Below are 20,745 nucleotides of genomic sequence, written 5' to 3' on the forward strand. Positions count from 1 at the left end.
CACATAATAATGACATCCAAGTGTACTCTAATCGCCTAAAAGAGCCTCAAATTGGTTGGATTTGAACTCAAAACTCTGTAATACAGGTACAATACACAGACAATGTTTGTCTTCATACAAAATTATTATTATTATTATTTTTCTGTATCGAATCATAGAGGTTATTTTGATTTTCTCAGGGGACCCCAATTTGAAATCTAGGGACCCCACAAGGCCCCATGTTTGGTAACTGCTGCCCTAGCCCCTACCATAGGCATGAATCCTGTAGATCTGAGTGAAGTGGACAGACACAGAGTATAGATAGTATACCTATGTCCCTGCTTACACCTATCCAATCCTGATCCTCTTAGATCTACACTAGTGTCCAAGGGGTAGCAGCTTGGGGTCCATTTGGAATTCAACATTAGGCCCCTAGTCTTCATAGCATCCTCCCATTCCAGAAACTCAAATAAATAGATCATATGGAATCTAAGCCAATGGCACCCTCTAGTGCTATTTATTTAATAAGATAATGGTGTACTGTCCCTTTAAATCTGTAGTCGTCTACAGCGTTGCCTGTTTGCACTTATTTGATTTATTGCATTTATTCTGACCTCATCAGAAATTATTGTATGTAATCACTGCCCACATGAACAATAACTTCAATAATAGTCTATCATGATAAAGGTAACAACAACAACTTGTATTTTGTAAAGGCACAAAACTGCACCTTTGCAGCCGAGATGATCGAAATTGTTACCAGTGAATTTCCAGTTGTGCCATTTAATTAATCCACTTGATTATGTTACATCCACCTCATCAGAACTCTCCCAATTTGTGCTAATTCTTGTCAGGCGGTTGGAAGGTGGGCTATGCAAATGGTCCTGTTATTTAGCCTGGGTAGGAACGGGTGTATTTTCAGGAGGGAAACTTCAGTGGGTTTATCCCGATCTAAGCTCGTTTAATTCATTCTGTTCAATTGCGCGAGTCATTAAAGCCATACTGAAAGGTAAGAGAATGTCGCCACCGACGTTGTACTTTTACGTTTATGTGATAAAAGGTAATCTAATCCGTCTGGAGTTTGCGCCATTTTCGCTAGTTTGTCTGATGCGTAAATGTGCGCCTGTTTGGGGAAACCCGGGGGGGGTTCTTTGTCTTGCGCAGTGAAGGGTGCTATATTGCGAACCCGAGTGAGGTTCCGCTTTTAAACCAAAGAAAGATGAACAAAATGTTAACTAATTTGCGCCAGGTTTAGATGAGGTTTAGATGAGAGTCTCGTTGCCACAACAAGATGTGTAGGTAGATGAGCGACAAGTGCGCAATTCTGTGTTCACAGGCTCTGCTGGCCAGCCGCTGCCGAGCAACAACATGGCCATAGGTACATTTTGGCGCACGTTAGCCTGTTAGCCAGTCGGCTAAATTAGCTTCCCTGTGTTAGAACTTGTACTAAGAGGTTTGATTTTCAGAGCTGGAAAAATATTATAATCGTCACATTGTTGCAACTAATTGGCTAACCCGCTGCCGGCGGAAAGCGGACCAGAGATGTTTTGCGCGAATCTACACAGATGCTGTTATTGTATCTGGCGCAGACAGACGGATGATATGGTGCTATTTGCAATTTCGTATCATAGTTTACGGTGCCTTAAGACATCTATACACTCTTTCCACTGTCTCTATAGATTATATTATCCACCGAAAGACACAGGTGTCTCCAGTTCTCTGCTCTCGCTATTCAAATGAATACATTATCAGTCAAGTGCAATCTACTCCCTTGGTTTCCCAGGTCTCTAAAAAGTCATGAGAACATCTTTCAAGGACAGGGGTTTGTGATGTCGTGAATGTTGTACTCTGGTGACATCAAACTCTAGTCACCAATGGTCACAGTTAATGCATGTTTTCTTTTGTCTACTGATGTAGACTAGGTATGGTATATGTAGTTATCTACGGCACAGAAGTATGATAGTCGTGAATAGTGTAAATTGAATATTTAGTGATACATATATATTTAGTACAGTGCGTATTTATACACGCCATGTTAATCATATCGTTTGACATCCTCCTCCCAGCAGGAGTCCAACAGTCATGTCAGGCATTGCATTGAGTCGGCTCGCCCAGGAGCGCAAAGCATGGAGAAAAGACCATCCTTTCGTGAGTACTGGTCCTCATGAAGCATCACTTATTTGTAATAATTGATGATGATGGTGAACATTGTTATGGCACCTATAATATAATGTTACACTTTTGATATAATGTTAGTACAATAGCACTTTGGGAAATATCAAATCTATGGAGCCCCAATAGTGAATGGTGAAACTGAAACTTTTATTATTCAGCATCATGACAGTAGGGGGCAGTGTTCTATGCTACCTTAGATCCTTGAAATTGAGATTTGAATCTTATTTTTTTAGCTTGACTTTGTAGCTCCGTCAATTATTCTGTTCTGTTGTGTTTATTCAGGGCTTTGTGGCCGTACCGACAAAAAACCCTGATGGAACGATGAACCTGATGAACTGGGAATGTGCCATTCCTGGAAAGAAAGGGGTAATGTGACCATTTATCTATGCATGAAACACCACTGTTTGAGGAGGGCGGGTGGGAAGATTATCTAGCACATTTCAGTTATTTACTAGATGCTATTTACTAAAGTAAGGGAAACAACTATACCTCACAATCATGGCAAGACATTTCTGGAAGATTAAGTGCCACATGCAGTCACAGTGCTAGAAGGGGAAGACAATTGTCAGGTTTTTCTTTTTTTTTGCACATGCGAATTCATTCGTCACATTCAAGAATGGAGCAAGTTACTCTGAAACAACTTAGTCTTAGTTCTCAATCCTGTGTGGATGTTTGCAATATAGAGATGCTGTGCAGAGTAAACCATCATTATCGATGGGTTACATGCATCTCCAGGCACGATGTAGATCTCTGCAGCTCTGTCTGTAACTAGTCCAAACTGTGTTGGTCCATGATTAACCCTTCCCTCGCTACCTCAGACTCCCTGGGAAGGAGGACTGTTCAAATTGAGGATGCTCTTCAAGGACGACTATCCTTCATCACCCCCTAAATGTGAGTCTACCTCCACTGATGTGTTTTTAAAATGGTCAAATAAACAGATCTGAATGGTTCCCGCTTTCTCTACTCATCTAACCTGTCGTCTGTTTCTCCCTCAGGTAAATTTGAGCCGCCTCTGTTCCATCCCAACGTGTATCCGTCGGGCACCGTCTGTCTGTCCATCCTAGAGGAGGACAAGGACTGGAGACCCGCCATCACCATCAAGCAGGTCAGATTACACTGGATAACATTAGATTGGGGGTGGGGGGGGGGGCATGGGAGTCACAACTGGGGACAGGTTGGGATACACTGGGGAGGACTGGCAACATCACCAAATGGATGTGAATATCACTGAAGATCTTGCACCAAACGCCGAAGCTCCTGATGCAGCCAAATCAGCAAGCCCTTGATTAGTGGAGTTGAATCCACTGTGCTAGTACTGGGCAGGCTAGAGTAGGGAGGGCTTGGGACTGGAGTTCAGAACCTTATTTTTATTATGAAACATTTATTTAGGCAGGGTGGGGGTCCTACTCAGACAGGCCTCTTTTGCTTAGGAGCCCTGCTTACAAACATGAAACAATCAAATGTACATTCAGAATTACAACCACAATATGGTTCATGATTCGCATATCAATTACAAAGTCAGTTATGTATGGGATGGAACTGTGTGTTCTCTATTGTCCTTTAGTTGTACTGTAACAACTCCTTGTCCTCCTTCTGTGGTCTTCCAGATCTTATTAGGAATCCAGGAACTTCTAAATGAGCCAAACATCCAGGATCCAGCCCAAGCAGAGGCCTACACAATTTACTGGTGAGTCCTGCGAGTGTGGAAGCAGGGTGGAGGAGGCAGAAATTGGAAGACAGGCTCATTGTAATGCATGGAATTGGGAATGGTATCAAACATGTTTGCTGCCATTCCTTATTCCATGCATTACAATGAGCCCGTCATGCTTCCCCTGCTGCATCTCCAGCTCTGGTGGTTTGGAGAATTCTTCCTTACAGAATTGAATTAATAGCCTATATACCATGTAATTGATTTTCATGTATGTAAGTGTGTCTTTGACTAGGCATACTGTGGATGTATTACTGCCCTGTTGGTTTTATTCACTTCATTTACCAAACTTCTCTTTTTTTTGTTTTCAGCCAAAACAGAGTAGAATACGAAAAAAGAGTTCGAGCACAGGCCAAAAAGTTCTCCCCGTCGTAAGGGCGAGGGCAAAGACTCCGCTCCTCTACGGCAGCAGGAATGGGTCAAACTTGGATCACCACCTCCTCCCCCTTCTGTCTCTCTGAATGTGGCCCTCTCACATCAGAACTCTCTTATGGACTTGTATTTAAACCTCCACGACAACGCAGCGTTCTGTGCCATCCGCTCTCTGACCCACCCCCTTTATTTTTCGTTCTTAATCGTCAGTCGGCGACACGTGGCACAAGGAGGAAATTAGGTGCTGTCAGCACCCGCATCAATTCCTTTTTAGCCGTATATAACTTGTCTTATGGTGCGAGGGACACAGCAGCGCGGTACCGGTTTCATCATCGTTTCATAATAAGCCGATCACCTTCATCACCGTCCTCCTCTTTCGAGGAGGGGAACGTCTTGTTTGTTTAAGTTGTGCGCTTTTCACAGGGTCTATTCCTTGAATCTCCCCCTTGTAATTTTCCATGATTTTAATGATGTACAATTTGCTAATTACTTCATTGTCAGTATTTCAACTGCTGTGTAACGAATGGCACTTTTATACTGTCGTCTCACTAGCATCTCTAGATGACTCTGTCCAGAATCAACCCCTTGCCCCTGTCTCCCTAGGCACTTGGGGCGCCATACGAAATCCACACTAGCATATACTGCAAAGAATGAAACTACCTATGTATTGGCCAAGCATTCTAAGTGGTATGCTAGTGTGGACCTAGTAACAGAACCTTGATCTTACAGGATGGAACAGGTATAAACAAGATGGTGGCAATTCCACCTCCTGCTGATACCCAAGGAATGTACCTTGCTTAGACCTATCCAATCCTCTCAGATCTCTTCTAGTGCTAAGGGATGGGGGTTATGTCTGAATGGGGCTGTGGACTCCCTGATGCAGGTTTTCTATTCAGCATGCTGTAAAATAAGATAGAATCTGCTGCCTTGGCTGTCTCTTTAATTTTTTGGTTATTTGGAGTGTTTTGCTTTGGGAAAAAAGGAAAAAGAAAATGGCCGTGTGGACTCATAAGGGCAGGTAGGCCTCCTTCTGTATCAGACTCTTCTGTTTATATGGTGCTTTGTTCATGTAAGTGTTAGAGTAAATAAAACTGTTTCTATAAAGCCAGCTTTACACTTATTGTCTATATGGGTAGAACTATACTGGTTATCAAATGCAGGTATTTGTAATATTGTGTTGTATTTACAGCTCTTGTACTGCTTCACTGGGATTCTAGCTTTACATGCTAGGCCTTGAGGCTAGGAGACTACAACTACATTCCAGGCGAGGCTGGTGGTGGTAGAAATCGGAGGACTGACTCGTTGTAATGCATGGAATGAGGAAATTATATCAAACGCGTGAATACAGTTCCTCATTCCATGCATTACATTAAGCTCGTACTAGATTTCTGCCTCTGCTGAATTTTGATTCTCTACCCTCTTGCTCCATTAACACTTGAGATGCCTTAAGTCACCCACAATTTCTAGAGAGACTGTATTCAACATATTGCTATGTTATAGTTTATTGAACATACTACAGGACATCTTATTTACATGGCATTTAGGAAACAAAATATAAGCATAATGTACATTAATGAGCATATTATGCATATTTGACTAATGATGCATATTTACAGTACTGCATGATATATGCTCGTAACGAGCAGTAATGTGCTATTACAATGTTGCGCAATGAGAGATCAGGGCTGTGTTCAGTCAGGTGAAACATCCAGAAAGTTGCAGATAGAAATGTAACGTATAGAACTGACATGATTGTAACGTCTATGTACCGAGACACTCATACCTGTTCTACACAGCGCATTTCTATTTTAACACTGCGTTCTGTAACGTTTCAATCGCCTCAACAGGCCCTTGTGTTACATCTAATAGTCCCCATCAGACATGACCTCACTGAACGAGCTTCCTGAGAACCTATCACCTGCTGCCACCTCATCGTTCTTCCCGAAAGTCCCAACAATGAGAGCGTCTGCCAGGGTGCAGTACTCGTTGTTGTACCATGGGCTCTCCCTCTCCAGGGATGCAACGCTACAGAGCCAGCACCCAGAGTCTCCCTCCAGGGTGCCCTCCGGCTCTGAGCTCAGGGACAGGCTCTTCAAGGGGCCTCTAGGGGCTGGTGGTGGTGCTTGAGGACCAGGGGTCACGGCGTACGGGAACCCCAGGAGAGATGCATCACAGGCTGGGTTAGACAGATCGTAACCAGGGCCTTCCTGGATCACCTGATGGTGGGGCTGCGAGGTGATGTCTGGATCCAGGACAGCTGTGGTCTCAGTCACGCTGTCGATGTGCAGGGTGTTGTCCTCGGTCTGGAGCAGATTGTCCTTGTTGCCTGTGGTCACTACCCAGCTCTACAATCAAAGTAATTTAGTTCAACTTTAAGAAAGAAAATAAGAAGTTGAATTCAAGTATTGTGTCTTTATCTGTTAGTAAAGGTGTGTGCGTTTCAGGGGAGGCTTTGTGGAGGTAGAGAACGGGCACATTGTAATGAATGGTATCAGATTTCTACCTCCACCAGCCTCATCTGGTGCATAGAGCATGTGAGTATGCAGACTCTACTTGAATTCAATTAGTGTTTTCATCACCCTCCATCAGAGAACTCAATCACATATATTTGTTTGTCCTCAATATATTATATAGCCACCGTCAGTGCTTGTGTAAGGGGTCATGTCAAGTCTGCATAGAGGGTGAATAGGGACCCACCTACCCTGAAATCCCCTTGGCAGTCGCTGTAGAGGCTCTGGAAGTACGGTGCTGGAGTTGGGATGAGCCGCTTTCCCCTCAACCTACAAGACATGGGGAATTGGCTACCACAGCTGGAGTATTGCATGATCTGAGATCAGGGGAGGGTGGTGGAGGTAGAAATCGGAGGATGGGCTCATTGAGGAATGGTATCAAGGACGCATTCTATTCCATGCATTACGATGACCCGTCCTGTGATTTCTACCTCTACCAGACTCCACTGTAAGATAGTACGACAGATTGACACCTATCTATTAGCTCAGTGACAGTCTTACACACGGTCGTCACTATGTACAGTCATAGTTGTGTGTACAGTGTGAGGTGAGTTGATAAAGATACCTAAACTCAATTAGTCTCACAATCCATTTGCTCTGATAGTCATTTAAATATGCTAAATATGGTCACCGTGTCCAGTCATATAGCTGTCACCTTGTACAGTTTCATGAGCTACAGCACCATAGCAGGGGTCAAAGCTGTGTGCTGGAAAACCTTGTTAATGCATATGTAAAGTTAGGGTTGGTGCTGCTTATTTCGAATTTCCTGTCTTTTGCGGCTTTTGACAATCTGATAACTTCTCACTTAAAACATAGTTTTTGGTCTTTTAATAAAGATAATAAACAAACATACTTTATGACTGGGATGTAGCACAGAAGCAGCAACACTGGAGTCAGAACGCAGAGCACGATGACCTGGCCTTCGCTCAAAGACTTGTCTGGGATTGGGCGCGGTGTAGCTAGTGGAAGAGTAAAGAACATGGGAACAACATGTCAAATAGTGTCCAGATATGTTTGTCTGGTGAAGTTCATTTTCTTTCGTTAATCTCTATTACAGGGGAGGCTGGTGGGGGTAGAAATCGGAGGACGGACGTTCATTGCAATGCATGAAATGGAATGACTTCCACTGACCTCCACCAGCCTCCACTGGTGTACAGATGTTTGTCTGGTGAAGTTCCTTGTATTTGTATGTTTATCTATTAGGAAATACAGTGAAAGAGAGTAGATGGATGGAAAGAATAGGGGGTTGCAGTGTGGGGAATGGACCCCCAGTCTGTAACGGCTGTGGACTATAGATGTAGCAAGATGTCACTTACATAGGCAGCAACACTGCACCACTAGGCAGAATAGAATTACATTTTATTTATATATATATATATTTGTATTTCTATCTATTTCTATGGGCCTGTAGGGGTAATGTGTTGACCACTGGAAGCAGTGCTGACCTCAAGACTAAATGGGTATGCAAGTTCCCTTATCTTGACAGAACCAGAACCCTACCATGTGTGATGTCATCAGTCCTCAAGAGGATAGCGGAGCCCCACTCGCTCCACTGCCCTTTGTATAGCTGGACCTGACCCGGGCCGGACCTGACCCTGACCAGGTACTCTGTGTCTGGGTCGAAGTGGTCCGTACTCACGGAGATGTTCATCCTCGTGGTTTGGACCGTGACCTTCAGAGGGAGAGGATGAGAGGACATGAATACTATGAGCCGAATAGGTTTTCAAGCATTACCAACTATGGGGGAAAAAGTATTTTTATTTTATTTTATTTTCTCTCTCTTGATATGTGTACTGTGTATTTTTGTCTACTGTGAGTGGTGGGTTCAACTGATGTTTCTTTTGTCATATTTTCATAAATTGTCATTTATTTGTGGTATTTTATGTTGTGTTTATATATGTGAATCTCAATGAAATATAAAGAATGTGACAGTCTTACATTGTCCTGGCCTCTTCTGTGGTAACAGAGCTGGTACTTCAGGCTGGGGATCAGGTAGAACTCAGGTAGGTATTTCTCATAGCAACTCAGCCAGGTGAAGTGGTATTGATTAGAGCTCCAGCTTACTGTGAGATTGCATGGTGCATTCGGTTTAACTGGAGAGAGAAAAAAACACTCAGGATAGAATTGTGTGTGTGTGTGTGTGTGTGTGTGTGTGTGTGTGTGTGTGTGTGTGTGTGTAAGCACTCACTATGGTTTACAGGCATATACTCTTTCTCCAGAAGCTCAGAGCTGATGTTCCCATCGCTCCTGTTGTGATATAGGGTGATGCTGAATCTCTCTGTGTCAAAGAAGGTTTCTGGGTAGAAGTCCCCCGTAGCATCTGGAGATCCATGTAGCGTGGTGAACGAGCAGCAGTACCGACTGCCGTCTCTCACCAACACACACACATACTTCATGCTGGGGGGGAAACAGGAAGGAAAAGTTACGACTCAAAGCATATGTTTTCATCCAAGAGACCATCAAGCAATTGCCTTCCCTTTTTTCATGACTGCTTCTATTAAAACTCGAGAACCGACCAAGGTGTTAGCTAACCACCTGAGGGAGTGGTCAGCAACATCCCAAGGACCAGGCCAGTCCAAGGACCAGGAGTTGAGAAACACTGTACTGTGTGTTTGATACCATTCCTCATTCCATTCCATGCATTACAATGAGCCTGTGCTTTGATTTCTACCCCCACCAGCCTTCACTGACTGATACAGTACATTAATTGTGAGCAACATGACAGAAACAGTCAGTTTTGGCCGCCTCACCGATCGAATGACTCAACGCCTAGCCAGAACGACTGGTGCCTGTGTGGAGCCTCTGGTGTGATGGTCAGAGAGCAGGTAATGGTGAACAGGTAGTCATTCACACAGTCAAGCCTGTACTCCACACCTAGAATGCCCACATAAATAAGAGAAAAGGCTAATTTACTTTACAAACACTGAAATACACACTGACACAATACTGCACTGTACAGTACTGTACTGTACACACACACGCACACACACATTCACAAGTTCTATCTCATAATTAATATCTATAAATGTGCTGTTGGCTGATGGCCTGGTAGATAGAACATACGTTTGTAATCAGAACAGGAGAACTATTACTGATGAAGATGATTAGAACATATGTTCTAGAATCTGGTAGAAGGTCATAGTAGAACATAGTACTAGAATATGTTCATATGTTCTAGAATCTGAAAAGGTCAAACTGATACAGGTGATGATCATTACTGAGCTAACACCAAGCATTTAAAACAGGTGTGTGTCTGTGCTTCAGGAAGGCTCAGTCTTGTAGGCTTCTGGTTTTCACTGTTGATATGTTTAGAGTCACATGTTGTTTTTGATCTGGTCTGAATATGCAGAATATGCATAATCCAAATGGTACAAACTCATGTATCATTAACCACTCTTTTCAAATTGTTGAAAAAAAAGAGCTCATTTTAGCTCATTTCATTTGGTAAGCCTACTGTACTTCTGTTCATTGGATGACAAACAATTGCATTAAGTCATGGTAAAGTATGATGGGTTTACCTGCTGTTGTCTTGTTTCCGTGCAGGCTGGTGACATGGTGGGACACCAGCAGGACAAAGGTAAGGAGCAGCCTCATCCTCCCGCCTAAGGAGTTACAACTACTGTAGTAAACATTAACTGCCATAATACTGATAGTTCACATTGTTCTATCTTGCCTCTGTGAGATCCTCTTCATGAAATTATGTTTAGATGTGTTATGTTCCTCTCTGAAATGATGTTAAGACTTATTAGGTCCTGTCTGAAATGATGTTTACATTTGTTTAATCCTCTCTGAAATGATGTTCTACTGAGCAAACCACAACTAATACCTACATTTGTGGAGGCTGGTGGAGGAAGAAATCGGAGGAGGTAGAGGACAGGCTCATTGTAACACATGGAATGGAATGAGGAATGGTATCAAACACACAAACACACCTCATTCCATTCCATGGATTACAATGAGCCCGTCTTCTACCTCCACCAGCCTCCCCTATTGTATATAGTTGAGTGTGAAAGTGGGAGGACCCAGTAAAACCATCACCCTCAGCTGACAGGCAAGGTAGATTATGTGTTTTAGAGAGAGAGAGAGAGAGATGCTTAGAAGGTGTCTGGGGTGGATTCCATTCGAGGGGAGGGAGTGTGTGTGTGTGTGTGTGTGTGTGTGTGTGTGTGTGTGTGTGTGTGTGTGTGTGTGTGTGTGTGAGGGGGGGGGGGTTGGTAGGTGGAACAACCTTCATCTTTAAATAGATGTTGAGACTGACATTGGTGTACAGTGTCAAATGATTAGGCATAAAGTATAACAGAGAGTAGTCAGATGATTGTCTGCTGTCAGTCATGTTTGTTATTGTACATCTATATCCAAGAAAGATATTTTAAGCCAAGCAGGTATTTTGACCTTCAACTTTAGTTGGGTCACTTTAGAGAGTGCAATACAGCAACTGACAAGCAACTCTGCTAGCATAGATTTGTTTTTCTTATGATGACTGATGTATAGATGATTCACTTACTTTAGACAGATGTACTTGTTATAAGTCGCTTTGGATAAAGGCGTCTGCTAAATGTCAAAAATGTAAATGTAAAATGCATGACATTTCTCTACAGTATCTTGCTTAAGAATATGGTGAAGTATGCAATTGGTAACAAAACCAACAGATATAATACAATTCTACTTGTTGTAAACATTAACCGTTAACAGAGTTGTGTCTATGGGTAAAAATGAACCTTTATGATGTTTTATCGTCAAAGTCATGACAGAGATGTGTCTACAGGTGTGTCTTATGTTATTAGAATCTTGCGCGCACTCTCTAACCGCCGACCCATCTCAACATTACTATGGCAGCGGCGGCGAGGGGAGTGTTCCTGTGTGTCAGTGATCAGTATCTGTTTCTGCCACCCTAGAGGAGGCCCAACAACTCACCCAGGCAGGATGCTGTAGCACTATCACTGGTTGTTGAAGACTTATCTGAGATCTGAATGAAAGAGAGAGGGGGAGGAAGAGGGGGAGAGGAGGAGAGAGAGAGAGGGGGGGGGGGGTAGGAGGGAGATGGTTTGAGTGCTGGAGAGAGACAGAGACAGCGAGGGAGAGAGAGAGTGAGGGGGGAGTGTGTGTGTGTGTGTGTGTGTGTGTGTGTGTGTGTGTGTGTGTGTGTGTGTGTGTGTGTGTGTGTGTATGTGTGTGTGTGAGAGTGAGAGTGAGAGTGAGAGTGATATGTTCTGTGGTGGTGGCCCATGATTCGATACCAAATAGCAGCAGATACAGAGCTTGTGGGGTCACGTGACTCTTCCTCTGTGGTGAGTGAAAAATTGTCTCCTTCATATCTGAACATCATTGAATACATTCTTGTACATCAGTTAAGTCCACATGTGACATATAGTGCCGTAAGATTTGAGGTTGCCATAACATACAAACTTGTTTTGAATCCACACCAACGTAAGAGAAATAAGCCATTGGGTCTAAGAGTAAACAAGGATACTTGATTCACAAACTGAACAAATATTTTGTTTACTACTGTGGTATTGTCACATATGGAAAAGAATAAATCAATCAATTGTAGAAGGAAACCATTTCTATAAAAAATCGGACTGGAAGCTTTGAGTACTGTAGGAGAGAAAAGATTACAGTACTTCCTACAAGGATGTGGACTTCCTACTGTAAGTTACACCTGTCATTCATTGGCCACCTCAGCACAACAATCAGTCCTCTCTTGGTGAGTTAAGATAAAATTAGATCATTTTCTCTACAATACAGCCAACAGACTGGGATCATAGGGTCACTTTTGCCCTTCAGCATATCAGACCTAAAGGTGACACAAGTTAAAATGGGGTAACATGGTTATAACGGAAACATTTGTTGGGGGAGAAGTGTGTTTCAACGCACAGGAAGCTCGACGACTCACTAACGTCCTCAGTTCAGTCACTCAGAGCTGCATATGTTGATCAGGCCAGACAAAACAGCGTTACAACAGGAAACACATTTATATTTAGAGAAGCAACATCTTTATTCATGTTACATACCGTGGTGTGAGTTCATTTAGGTTGGGGTTTCCACCCCGAAACAGAATAGACACTTCAGAAAGACTAATCGTGCTCAAATGACTCGACCACAGTGCATTACTGCAGCCTATTATTGTGTCTGTGAACCTCAAGTGCTCTCAGATGATTTCAGCCGTAGTAATAGGCCTATAGTAAGGTATTAAAAGTCTACCCCTTATGAAAAGGCAATTACTTTTGGTCATTTAAGTAAGTAGGAGTTGTATAGTAAGGTCTAAAACATCTACCCCATATCAGCTGTGAAAGTGCAATTGAAATTCTACTTCAGACGCTTTTATCCAAAGCGAATTACAAGAAGTACATTTGTCTAAAGTAAGTCAACTATACATCAGTCAAGTAAAACCTTCAATAAGAACAAGTGCCATCGGCAGCCACAGTGCTAGAGAAAGGAAGAAAATAACAAAAATAATCAAAAGTTGAACAATATGGTGTTAGGGGGTGGAGAGGTCTGAGGAGGAGGAGACCAGGTGTAGCCTAAAGAGATGGGTCTTTTGTCAACGGCAGAAGATAGGTAGTGACTCTGCCGCCCTGACAGTGGTGGTAACTACTGTACTATTTATTTACTATTTAGGGAAGTAGTAAATCTATACTGTAGTAAGACCTAAAAAACCCGTTATCAGCTTTGAAAGTGACTCTGTAGCTGAGATGTTGAGTAATGACATTATGCAAGAGGAGAAATAATGAGGTCGTTGGTGGTTCTATCTGTATCTTGCTACATGTCTTCTTAATCTGTTAGAGAACATGGCCTTCAGCAGCAGATAGTTATATTCATTCAGCTCTGATAAGAGTGTTTCCGTCCCTCTTGACTGAGATAAAGAGACCAGAAGCAGATAGCAAAAGAGAAAATAGACTCAAACATTGATGTAATGATAGAAAAAGGATTCTTTTTAAAGAATATTTGGCTTGAAATTAAGTTGACTTAATTTAGTGACTGCAGGTACATACTGTATATCAGACATTTACTTGAAAAACAAAGATAAAACTATCAGAATTAATTGAAATAAAGAACAGAGTAAGGGGTATACAATCATGTTTATTAGTCCATAATCAGCATTCAAGTATTAAACATCAGCAAACATCCTATCAATATATAGCTAGTTTTTTACTTTTATTATCAAAACAATCACTTTGCTTGATATTCTGACAGCACTGTGCATTTTGAATACAGGGTCTATGCAACTGCCAACATTCTTACATTACATTGCACAACTGAGATTCAGTGAAATGTAGAAAACAAAGTACTAAAACATACAATAGGCTCATTATAATGTTGAGGCTTATTTATTATTTTGTGCCCAAACAGTTTGCAATAAAGTGTCTCACAAGCCAAATCCATGCCGACCAAATAGAAATAGCCTACACTGAATGAGTTTATGCTGTATAACCATGATTTTATTTTATCATACTACTAATGTTTTACAAATGTCTAACCACAACCACATAGCATATAATCCAGACTAGTGACGGTCATGATCCCTATTGAGACAATATGTTCTCAGCAATGCATCATTGAGACGGAATACAGTACTGTATTTAAATAGCTTCCTGACCAGACCTGGGTTCAAATAAATAGAAAATGTCCCAGCACCTTAACAGGGATTTCTGCTGGGTCCAGTTATATGATACTCTTGTCTTGTTACCTCAGGCCTTGACAAGTACCAAACACATGACCCACACTGCCTGTAGTTTACATAACACATACTGATTGGACTGTTGAGATCACACCTGGGTTGAAGTATGATTAGACTTATTTTCCAATATTTGAGGTGTGCTTGATTTAGGTCACTTGATGCAATGGAATCATTTGAATAGCCCCAAACCCCGTTTACACAGAGAAAATTGTAAAATGCCAGAAAACATTTTCTGCAGGATAAGACTTAACGGTATGGCTCAGTTTACAGACAACAGTACTGGTACATTTCTGGGACATGACTCTGTGTAAACGGGTTTCCAGGAGTAGTTTGAGCAAGTTAAAACAACTCAAGTATTTAAAAATAAAATAAAATAAAAACTATTTCCACCAAGGTCTGGGTGAGATATTGGAATAGATCACTCCTCCTGACCTGACCTCGGTTCAAATAGTATTTAAAATAATTTAAAATACTTATCTGTGCTTGATTGAGTTTGCCTGGTGCAATGGAACCAATGGAATAGTCCCAAATGTGCAAACCCTACCCATCTAGCATTCTAAGCAGATTCAAGAAAACGCTAAAGTAATTGAAATGATTTAAAATACAATGTATTTTTCTCACAGGCAGGCACCATCACTCACAGGCCAGCTTGCCGTCGAAGGAGGAGAGCGTGATAGCGAAGGACTGTAGAGCACACATGGGGAAGCTGTAGTCCATGGAGAACACATCCTCTGCCACACGACCAAACTGCATCACAATGTAATCCTCTGGAAGAGGGGAAAGGGAGGAGGAGGGGGGAGAGAGGGGGAAGGTCAGCATCAGGGGAGGGGGAAGGGTAGAATTGAGAAGAGTTTGAGTGGGTGGTGAATGGGGGTCAGGAGAGGAGGGGGTAAAGGGGGATGAGAGTACAGAAACAACATTTCTATGTTGAGTGATGAGCTAGCTACCAGATAAAACCCTAGCTAGCATAATACAATTTCTACTCAATACAATGACATAATAGTAGTATTGTGCAAAAAAAAGTAATTTCGATGGTCTAAGTTAACCAAAGCACCTCTAGCTTACAGCAAGTCTCTTCCCCATCTTACCGTTGTCGGGATGGACGATCTGAAAGTTTTTGACAGAAGCCTGAGTGACGCGTCCGTGGAAGTTGAGGACGTAGGACTGAGTCTGGTCGTTCCAGGCGGGGGACTTGTTCATCAGGCAGACCAGGTTGTCTGTGTTACTGTTGTCATAGCGCGTCAGCAGAGACTCAATATCCTGGAGGAGAGGAGAGGAGAGGAGAGGAGAGGGGAGGAGAGGGGAGGGAACAAATGAGGAGAAGTGGTCAACAGAATATCCACATCATATCTTCATATTGAAATAATCTTCATCAGCTTCTCAGAGCTTTGATAAATGCTCTTTGGTCTCAGCTATAGTAGTGGACGTGTTGTCTCTGTAAACTCACGGTTTTGGGCTGAATGCACACTCTCTCATCGTTGTCCATCATGCCAGGAATGACCACCGTCATCTTCCTGGGGCCTTTGAAGCCTAGAACATTCTTCTCCTGGGGAGAGAACAAGTCATTGTGTCTAAGTTACTGGTCAGATTCAGCCGGATTGGAGTACAGAGCAGGAAATACTTGGTTTAATCAAATTGGTGGTGGAGGTAGAAATTGGAAGACAGGCTCATTGTAATGCATATAATGGAATGAGGATTGAATTACAATGAGCCCGTCCTCCGATTTCTACCTCCAGCCTCCACTGGTAGATTCTAAAAGTCGTGAGGGTGATATGAAGTTGGACTCACATAACAGATGGCTGCAAGTTCTTGTCGGACTGATTCACTCTCTTTGACGAAAGGCTTTTTGTCTGGGTTCTCCCCACCATCATACACTGTGAACTTAGTACCCAGGACGTTTGACCTGAAACAGATTGACCATGTCAGATGAATGATAGTGATGTATAGAAGAACTAGAGGACAGGACAGACAAATGGGTTACTATAGAAAGGTGTTGGAAGTTAGTTGACCTTACAGTTAACTGAATTACTATGTAACAACATTGTATTAATATGTTGTTACATGGTAATTCATGTGTTATTAGACAGGTATAATGGAAACTGTAGTGTAATAAAGTGTGACCAAAAAAACTGACAATGAGGGCACATAGAGAGGAGGGGTTGGTTTACCTACCTTAGTTTGCCTATGTAGCTGTTAGCTTCTCTGGACAGGTCTGTGGGGTCGATGGAGATGAGGTAGTTTGATGTTTTACACTTCTTTCTCTTCCTGCCTGCCATTAAAAACACCTGGGAAAGGAAGAGAGAGAGAAAGCGTGAGAGAGGGAGAGGGAGGATGGAGGAGGGAGTGAGGGGAAAAAAGAAGGAGGGAGAAGGTAGGAGATAGGAGGGAGTAGGCGTGATGTGTAACACTGCCTGAGAAACAGAACATGCATTAGCTCCCCAAACTAAACCCTAGCCTTTAGCTCAGCAGGCTAACGCAGTCTTGCTGCATGTAGATGACCTAGGTTCAAAACCAGTGGGTCACACTAACCCTCTTGCCATCCTCCTTCTCCATGTGGAGGTAGTAGGTGGGGTACATGCCCTTCTCCACGCCCCTCCTGTCCCGTGTGATCCTACATTGGATGGTTGTGTCCCTGGGGGCGGGGCGCAGGGCAAATGCCTCCAGATCCTCCACTGACAAAGGAGAGGACTGGGAGGGAGGGAGGGAGAGAGAGAGAGAGAGAGAGAAAGAAAGAAAAAAGAGCTTCATATCTTTGTCATTTCCAGTCGGTCAACATTTCTGTCTACCTATCTTTTGTGAAATCATAAGGTAACTCATAAGGTCAGATATGGTCTTGTCTATGGTGAAGGGTAAACAGATTTCTAACACGGAAACCTGCTATGGTTTTACAGTGGAGCGTCTCAACCAGACTCTTACTCTTCCGATGGAGTCTCCACTGTCTGAGGAGGACTGGTGTCTGTAATTAGAGTTGAGGGGTGCCAGGTTGGTTTTGGTTTTCTCTGCTTTCTTGGTCTTCCTCGGGGTTCTCTCTCTCTCTTTCTCCCTCTGCAGGATCTCCTCGTCCTCTTTGCTCTCGTCACTGATTTGGCACCTCGCTGTAGAGACAATATATTTAGTTCAGGGGAGGCTGGTGGAGGTAGAAATGGGAGGATGTGCTCATTGTCATGCATAGAATGGAATGAGGAATGGTATCAAACACACAGCAATTTCTACCTGCACCAGCATGCCCTGTATTGTACAGTAGTAACCTGACATTCAAGTTCACTGCTAGAGTCGTGTATAATATATTCTACTCAAGATACTACAGTGTAACTTACATGTGTTGAGTTGTTGTTTCTTCCGGGGTGTCCCAGGGATGGGGCTCTTGGACCAATCCTTCCTATCGTCACCACTGTCCACCTCAAGTCTGTTCCCTTCCGGTTTGTTCACCTCTGGCGTGTTGAACTCCATCACTGAGTCGATCTGGATGGATGGATTCTCTGGGAGACTGGTGTCTGCAACTAGAGAGCATAGTGGTAGTGTGCTTAACATCATGTTGAATCACCAGGGGAGTCTGGTGGAGGTAGAAATCAGAGGACGGACTCATTGTAATGCATGGATGCACATGTGTTTGATACCATTCCTCATTCCATTCCATGTATTACAATGAGCGCGTCCTCTGATGTCTACCCCCCCTAACCTTCCCTTGTTGAATGGCAGTAATGGGAATTGAGATGACACATGTCATGTTACACTGCCTTTAGAAGTGTGTACAGTATTCAATTATACAGTACTACAGGTATAATAATACAATCTTCCTGTTTTTTTTGCAATTCTGTGGTACTACTACCAGGATAGGATAGTCATGTGGATAGGCATACATGGCATTATCATTGATATTCTATTCATTCTATTAGAATCCTAAAGTTACTAAGCTCAGGATATAAACAACATGACAGTCTGATCAACTTTGTCTCTCTTACTCTCTTGTTTATCGGTTTTGGTTTTTTTCTCTTTATTTTCAGAGGATGGTCCTTTGGCTTTGTCCTTCTTCTTTGTTTTCTTCTCTTTCTTCTCCTTTTCTTTCTCTTTCTCTTTCTCCTCTCCCTCGTCCTCATTTTGTTCCACCTCTGAAACTATTTGTAGGAAATAGTGTTAGTGATTTATTGAGTTTCCCTTTAAATAGCACGCACTCATACACACACACACATTATTTGATAGTTGCTCTCACGTTTTGCCTGTCCCTTTTTCGTGCTTTTCTTCTTGGTCGTCTTTCCCTCTTCTTGGTCCAGGTCTTTCCCCTCTGCCGTGTTACTCTGGTCATGCTCCTGGGTACATTGTGGCTCTGGCTGGCTGTCCACCTCCAGGTCCATGGTCTTGGTGATGATGGGTTTCTCAGGGGGCATCTCTGTCTCCACCTTGGTTCTGATGCTCAGCTCACCTAGGCTGATCTCCTCCAGAGGGTTGTCATGGGCATGTTCAACTGTGGAGGAGTCTGACCAGGCAGAGACAGACAGTTATATAATAGCATTGTTTTAGAGTATAAAGAACTTTTAGAGTATAAAGAATGTAGAACATTATTTCCTGTATGAACGACCCATCTTAAGAGCAGAGGAGGCTGGTGGAGGTAGAAATTGGAGAACGGGCTCATTGTGCAGTAATGTATGGAATGGAATGAGGTCTGGTGTCAAGTTAGATACCATTCCTCATTCCGTACAATACATTACAATGAGCCTGTCCTTTCTGCCTCCACCAGCCTCCTCTGCTTGAGAGAGATTTAAACAGACATCTCTACAACAGATATTCAACAAGAATAGAATCAAGGGGTAGAACTTCAAATAGACACTCTATCTCTTGATAGGCATGAATGGTGGCAATTTGATGATGTATTTGGAGAAAGTAGGGATTTTAATGATGTTATATGAAGTTGTATAACTACAATCTATGAAGATAGTTGTGTGGTGTTGAAAACTGTATAGTGAGTCTTGATAACACTAACCATCACCATTCAGGGAGGTATTGCTCTGCGATTCGCTAATCAACAGGGCTGTGTCTTCTGCCCCGGCCTTCTGCTTGCGGTTCTTGGGTCGAGCGTCCCGATTGGCTGTGACCATTTGGGCATCAGCCCTCCTCCTCTGCTGTTTCTTTATCAAAAGGGATCGCTGGGGGAGATTGTAAAGTTAATCTTAATTCCAAAGCTGAATTAAATGTTCAATCTCTCAACCAAGCACCAAAAACAGTGTTGAAAGAGGTCTATGTCCCATAACTTTCAGTAGATGTTTGGCCCATTTATTGTTACTGTATTGTCTAATGTTATTGTCATGTTTAAGTATACTTCCAAAGTGCATGTATATTTTAATTCAAACAGCCATGTATATCAGCAGAGAACACACATTTATTGTTTTGGTCAAATGGGTATCAAATACATAAAGGAGACCTCTATTATTTTGTCATGGAAACATGTAATCCTTCAACACAAACAATGATCTAATCCCATGTTGTTGTTGTTGTTGTTTATTTGCAACATATTTGATTTAAATTACCATTTTGAATAGAAAACATTATTGTGACTGGCATGGTATCTCTGGAAAAAGTCAATGCTGTGAATAATGATGATTAGTATTAGATTCTAGATGTTTGTTCACTATTCAATTAATGACATCAGTGTTCAACACACAATATTGGAATCAATGTCAGTTTAGTGAAAATGATATACAATAACACCAGGGGAGGCTTATGGAGGTAGAAAGGAGGACAGGCTGATTGTAATGCATGGAATGGAATGAGGAATGCTATCAAACTGTGTGATACCATTCCTCATTCCATCCATGCATTGCAATGATATTTCTACCTCCACCAGCCTCCACTGAATAATACAGTACTATGGTTGTGATTTCTTTACCTGATTGTCCAGCTTCTGTTGTCTCATGTCAAGGGCCTCCATGACCATAGTAAGTACACTGTAAATAAAACTACTAACCTAAGACCCCTAAGTATTGTTTACTAAGCTGCAGATTACCCTCTGAATATAAATAGATATATGTTGCAGGACAAGAAGACAACTCGCATAAAGATACTATATAGACATCCACAATGATTCTAACCATTAAAAGTGTATGAATAAAACCTTAAAGGCATGTTTCATTCTCCCTCTCTCTCTCCCTCTCTCTCTGCGTCTGCCATCCCCACCTGCATGGAACAGAAGGTAAAGTGGATTAGTGGGGATAATGTTCTTAAACTCAGTGGCACAGCATACTGTAGGCAGTATGGACACTGGCGACACAGCTGACCATTGCCAACTCACGAACAACATTGTCTCTAATAAAAAAGCAATGTCTGACATG

At 42.5% G+C, this 20,745-nt stretch overlaps 3 protein-coding genes across 4 annotated transcripts; 1 reads left to right on the top strand and 2 right to left on the bottom strand.

Moving 5' to 3' along the window:
• The first annotated feature begins 858 nt into the window (after positions 1-858).
• On the top strand, positions 859-5,345 carry ube2ib (ubiquitin-conjugating enzyme E2Ib). Of its 2 annotated transcripts, none has more exons than XM_083687728.1 (7): positions 859-988; positions 2,046-2,127; positions 2,437-2,520; positions 2,973-3,045; positions 3,150-3,259; positions 3,762-3,841; positions 4,174-5,345. In XM_083687728.1, the coding sequence occupies exons 2-7, from the start codon at positions 2,062-2,064 to the stop codon at positions 4,235-4,237; spliced, it is 477 nt and encodes a 158-aa protein (XP_083543854.1). In that variant the 5' UTR covers positions 859-988; positions 2,046-2,061; the 3' UTR covers positions 4,238-5,345. The 2 variants fall into 2 exon arrangements, with proteins under 2 accessions (XP_083543854.1, XP_083543855.1); XM_083687729.1 differs by having other exon boundaries at positions 865-988; positions 2,049-2,127.
• Positions 5,346-5,529: 184 nt separating this feature from the next.
• On the bottom strand, positions 5,530-10,469 carry LOC310817257 (interleukin-21 receptor). The gene is made up of 8 exons (XM_083687727.1): positions 10,263-10,469; positions 9,495-9,618; positions 8,933-9,141; positions 8,683-8,837; positions 8,245-8,416; positions 7,598-7,703; positions 6,936-7,014; positions 5,530-6,579 (listed from the first exon to the last, which is right to left on the bottom strand). The coding sequence occupies exons 1-8, from the start codon at positions 10,384-10,386 to the stop codon at positions 6,097-6,099; spliced, it is 1,452 nt and encodes a 483-aa protein (XP_083543853.1). The 5' UTR covers positions 10,387-10,469; the 3' UTR covers positions 5,530-6,096.
• Positions 10,470-15,052: 4,583 nt separating this feature from the next.
• On the bottom strand, positions 15,053-20,462 carry LOC310817557 (uncharacterized protein). Its single transcript, XM_083688193.1, has 12 exons — positions 20,304-20,462; positions 19,401-19,563; positions 18,640-18,896; positions 18,385-18,499; positions 17,740-17,922; positions 17,339-17,517; positions 16,952-17,110; positions 16,595-16,707; positions 16,211-16,325; positions 15,870-15,968; positions 15,511-15,682; positions 15,053-15,189 (listed from the first exon to the last, which is right to left on the bottom strand). The coding sequence occupies exons 1-12, from the start codon at positions 20,349-20,351 to the stop codon at positions 15,056-15,058; spliced, it is 1,737 nt and encodes a 578-aa protein (XP_083544319.1). The 5' UTR covers positions 20,352-20,462; the 3' UTR covers positions 15,053-15,055.
• Between the last annotated feature and the right edge of the window lie 283 nt (positions 20,463-20,745).

Source organism: Argentina silus (genome assembly GCF_951799395.1).
Source record: "Argentina silus genome assembly, chromosome: 16".
Lineage (NCBI taxonomy): Eukaryota > Metazoa > Chordata > Actinopteri > Argentiniformes > Argentinidae > Argentina > Argentina silus.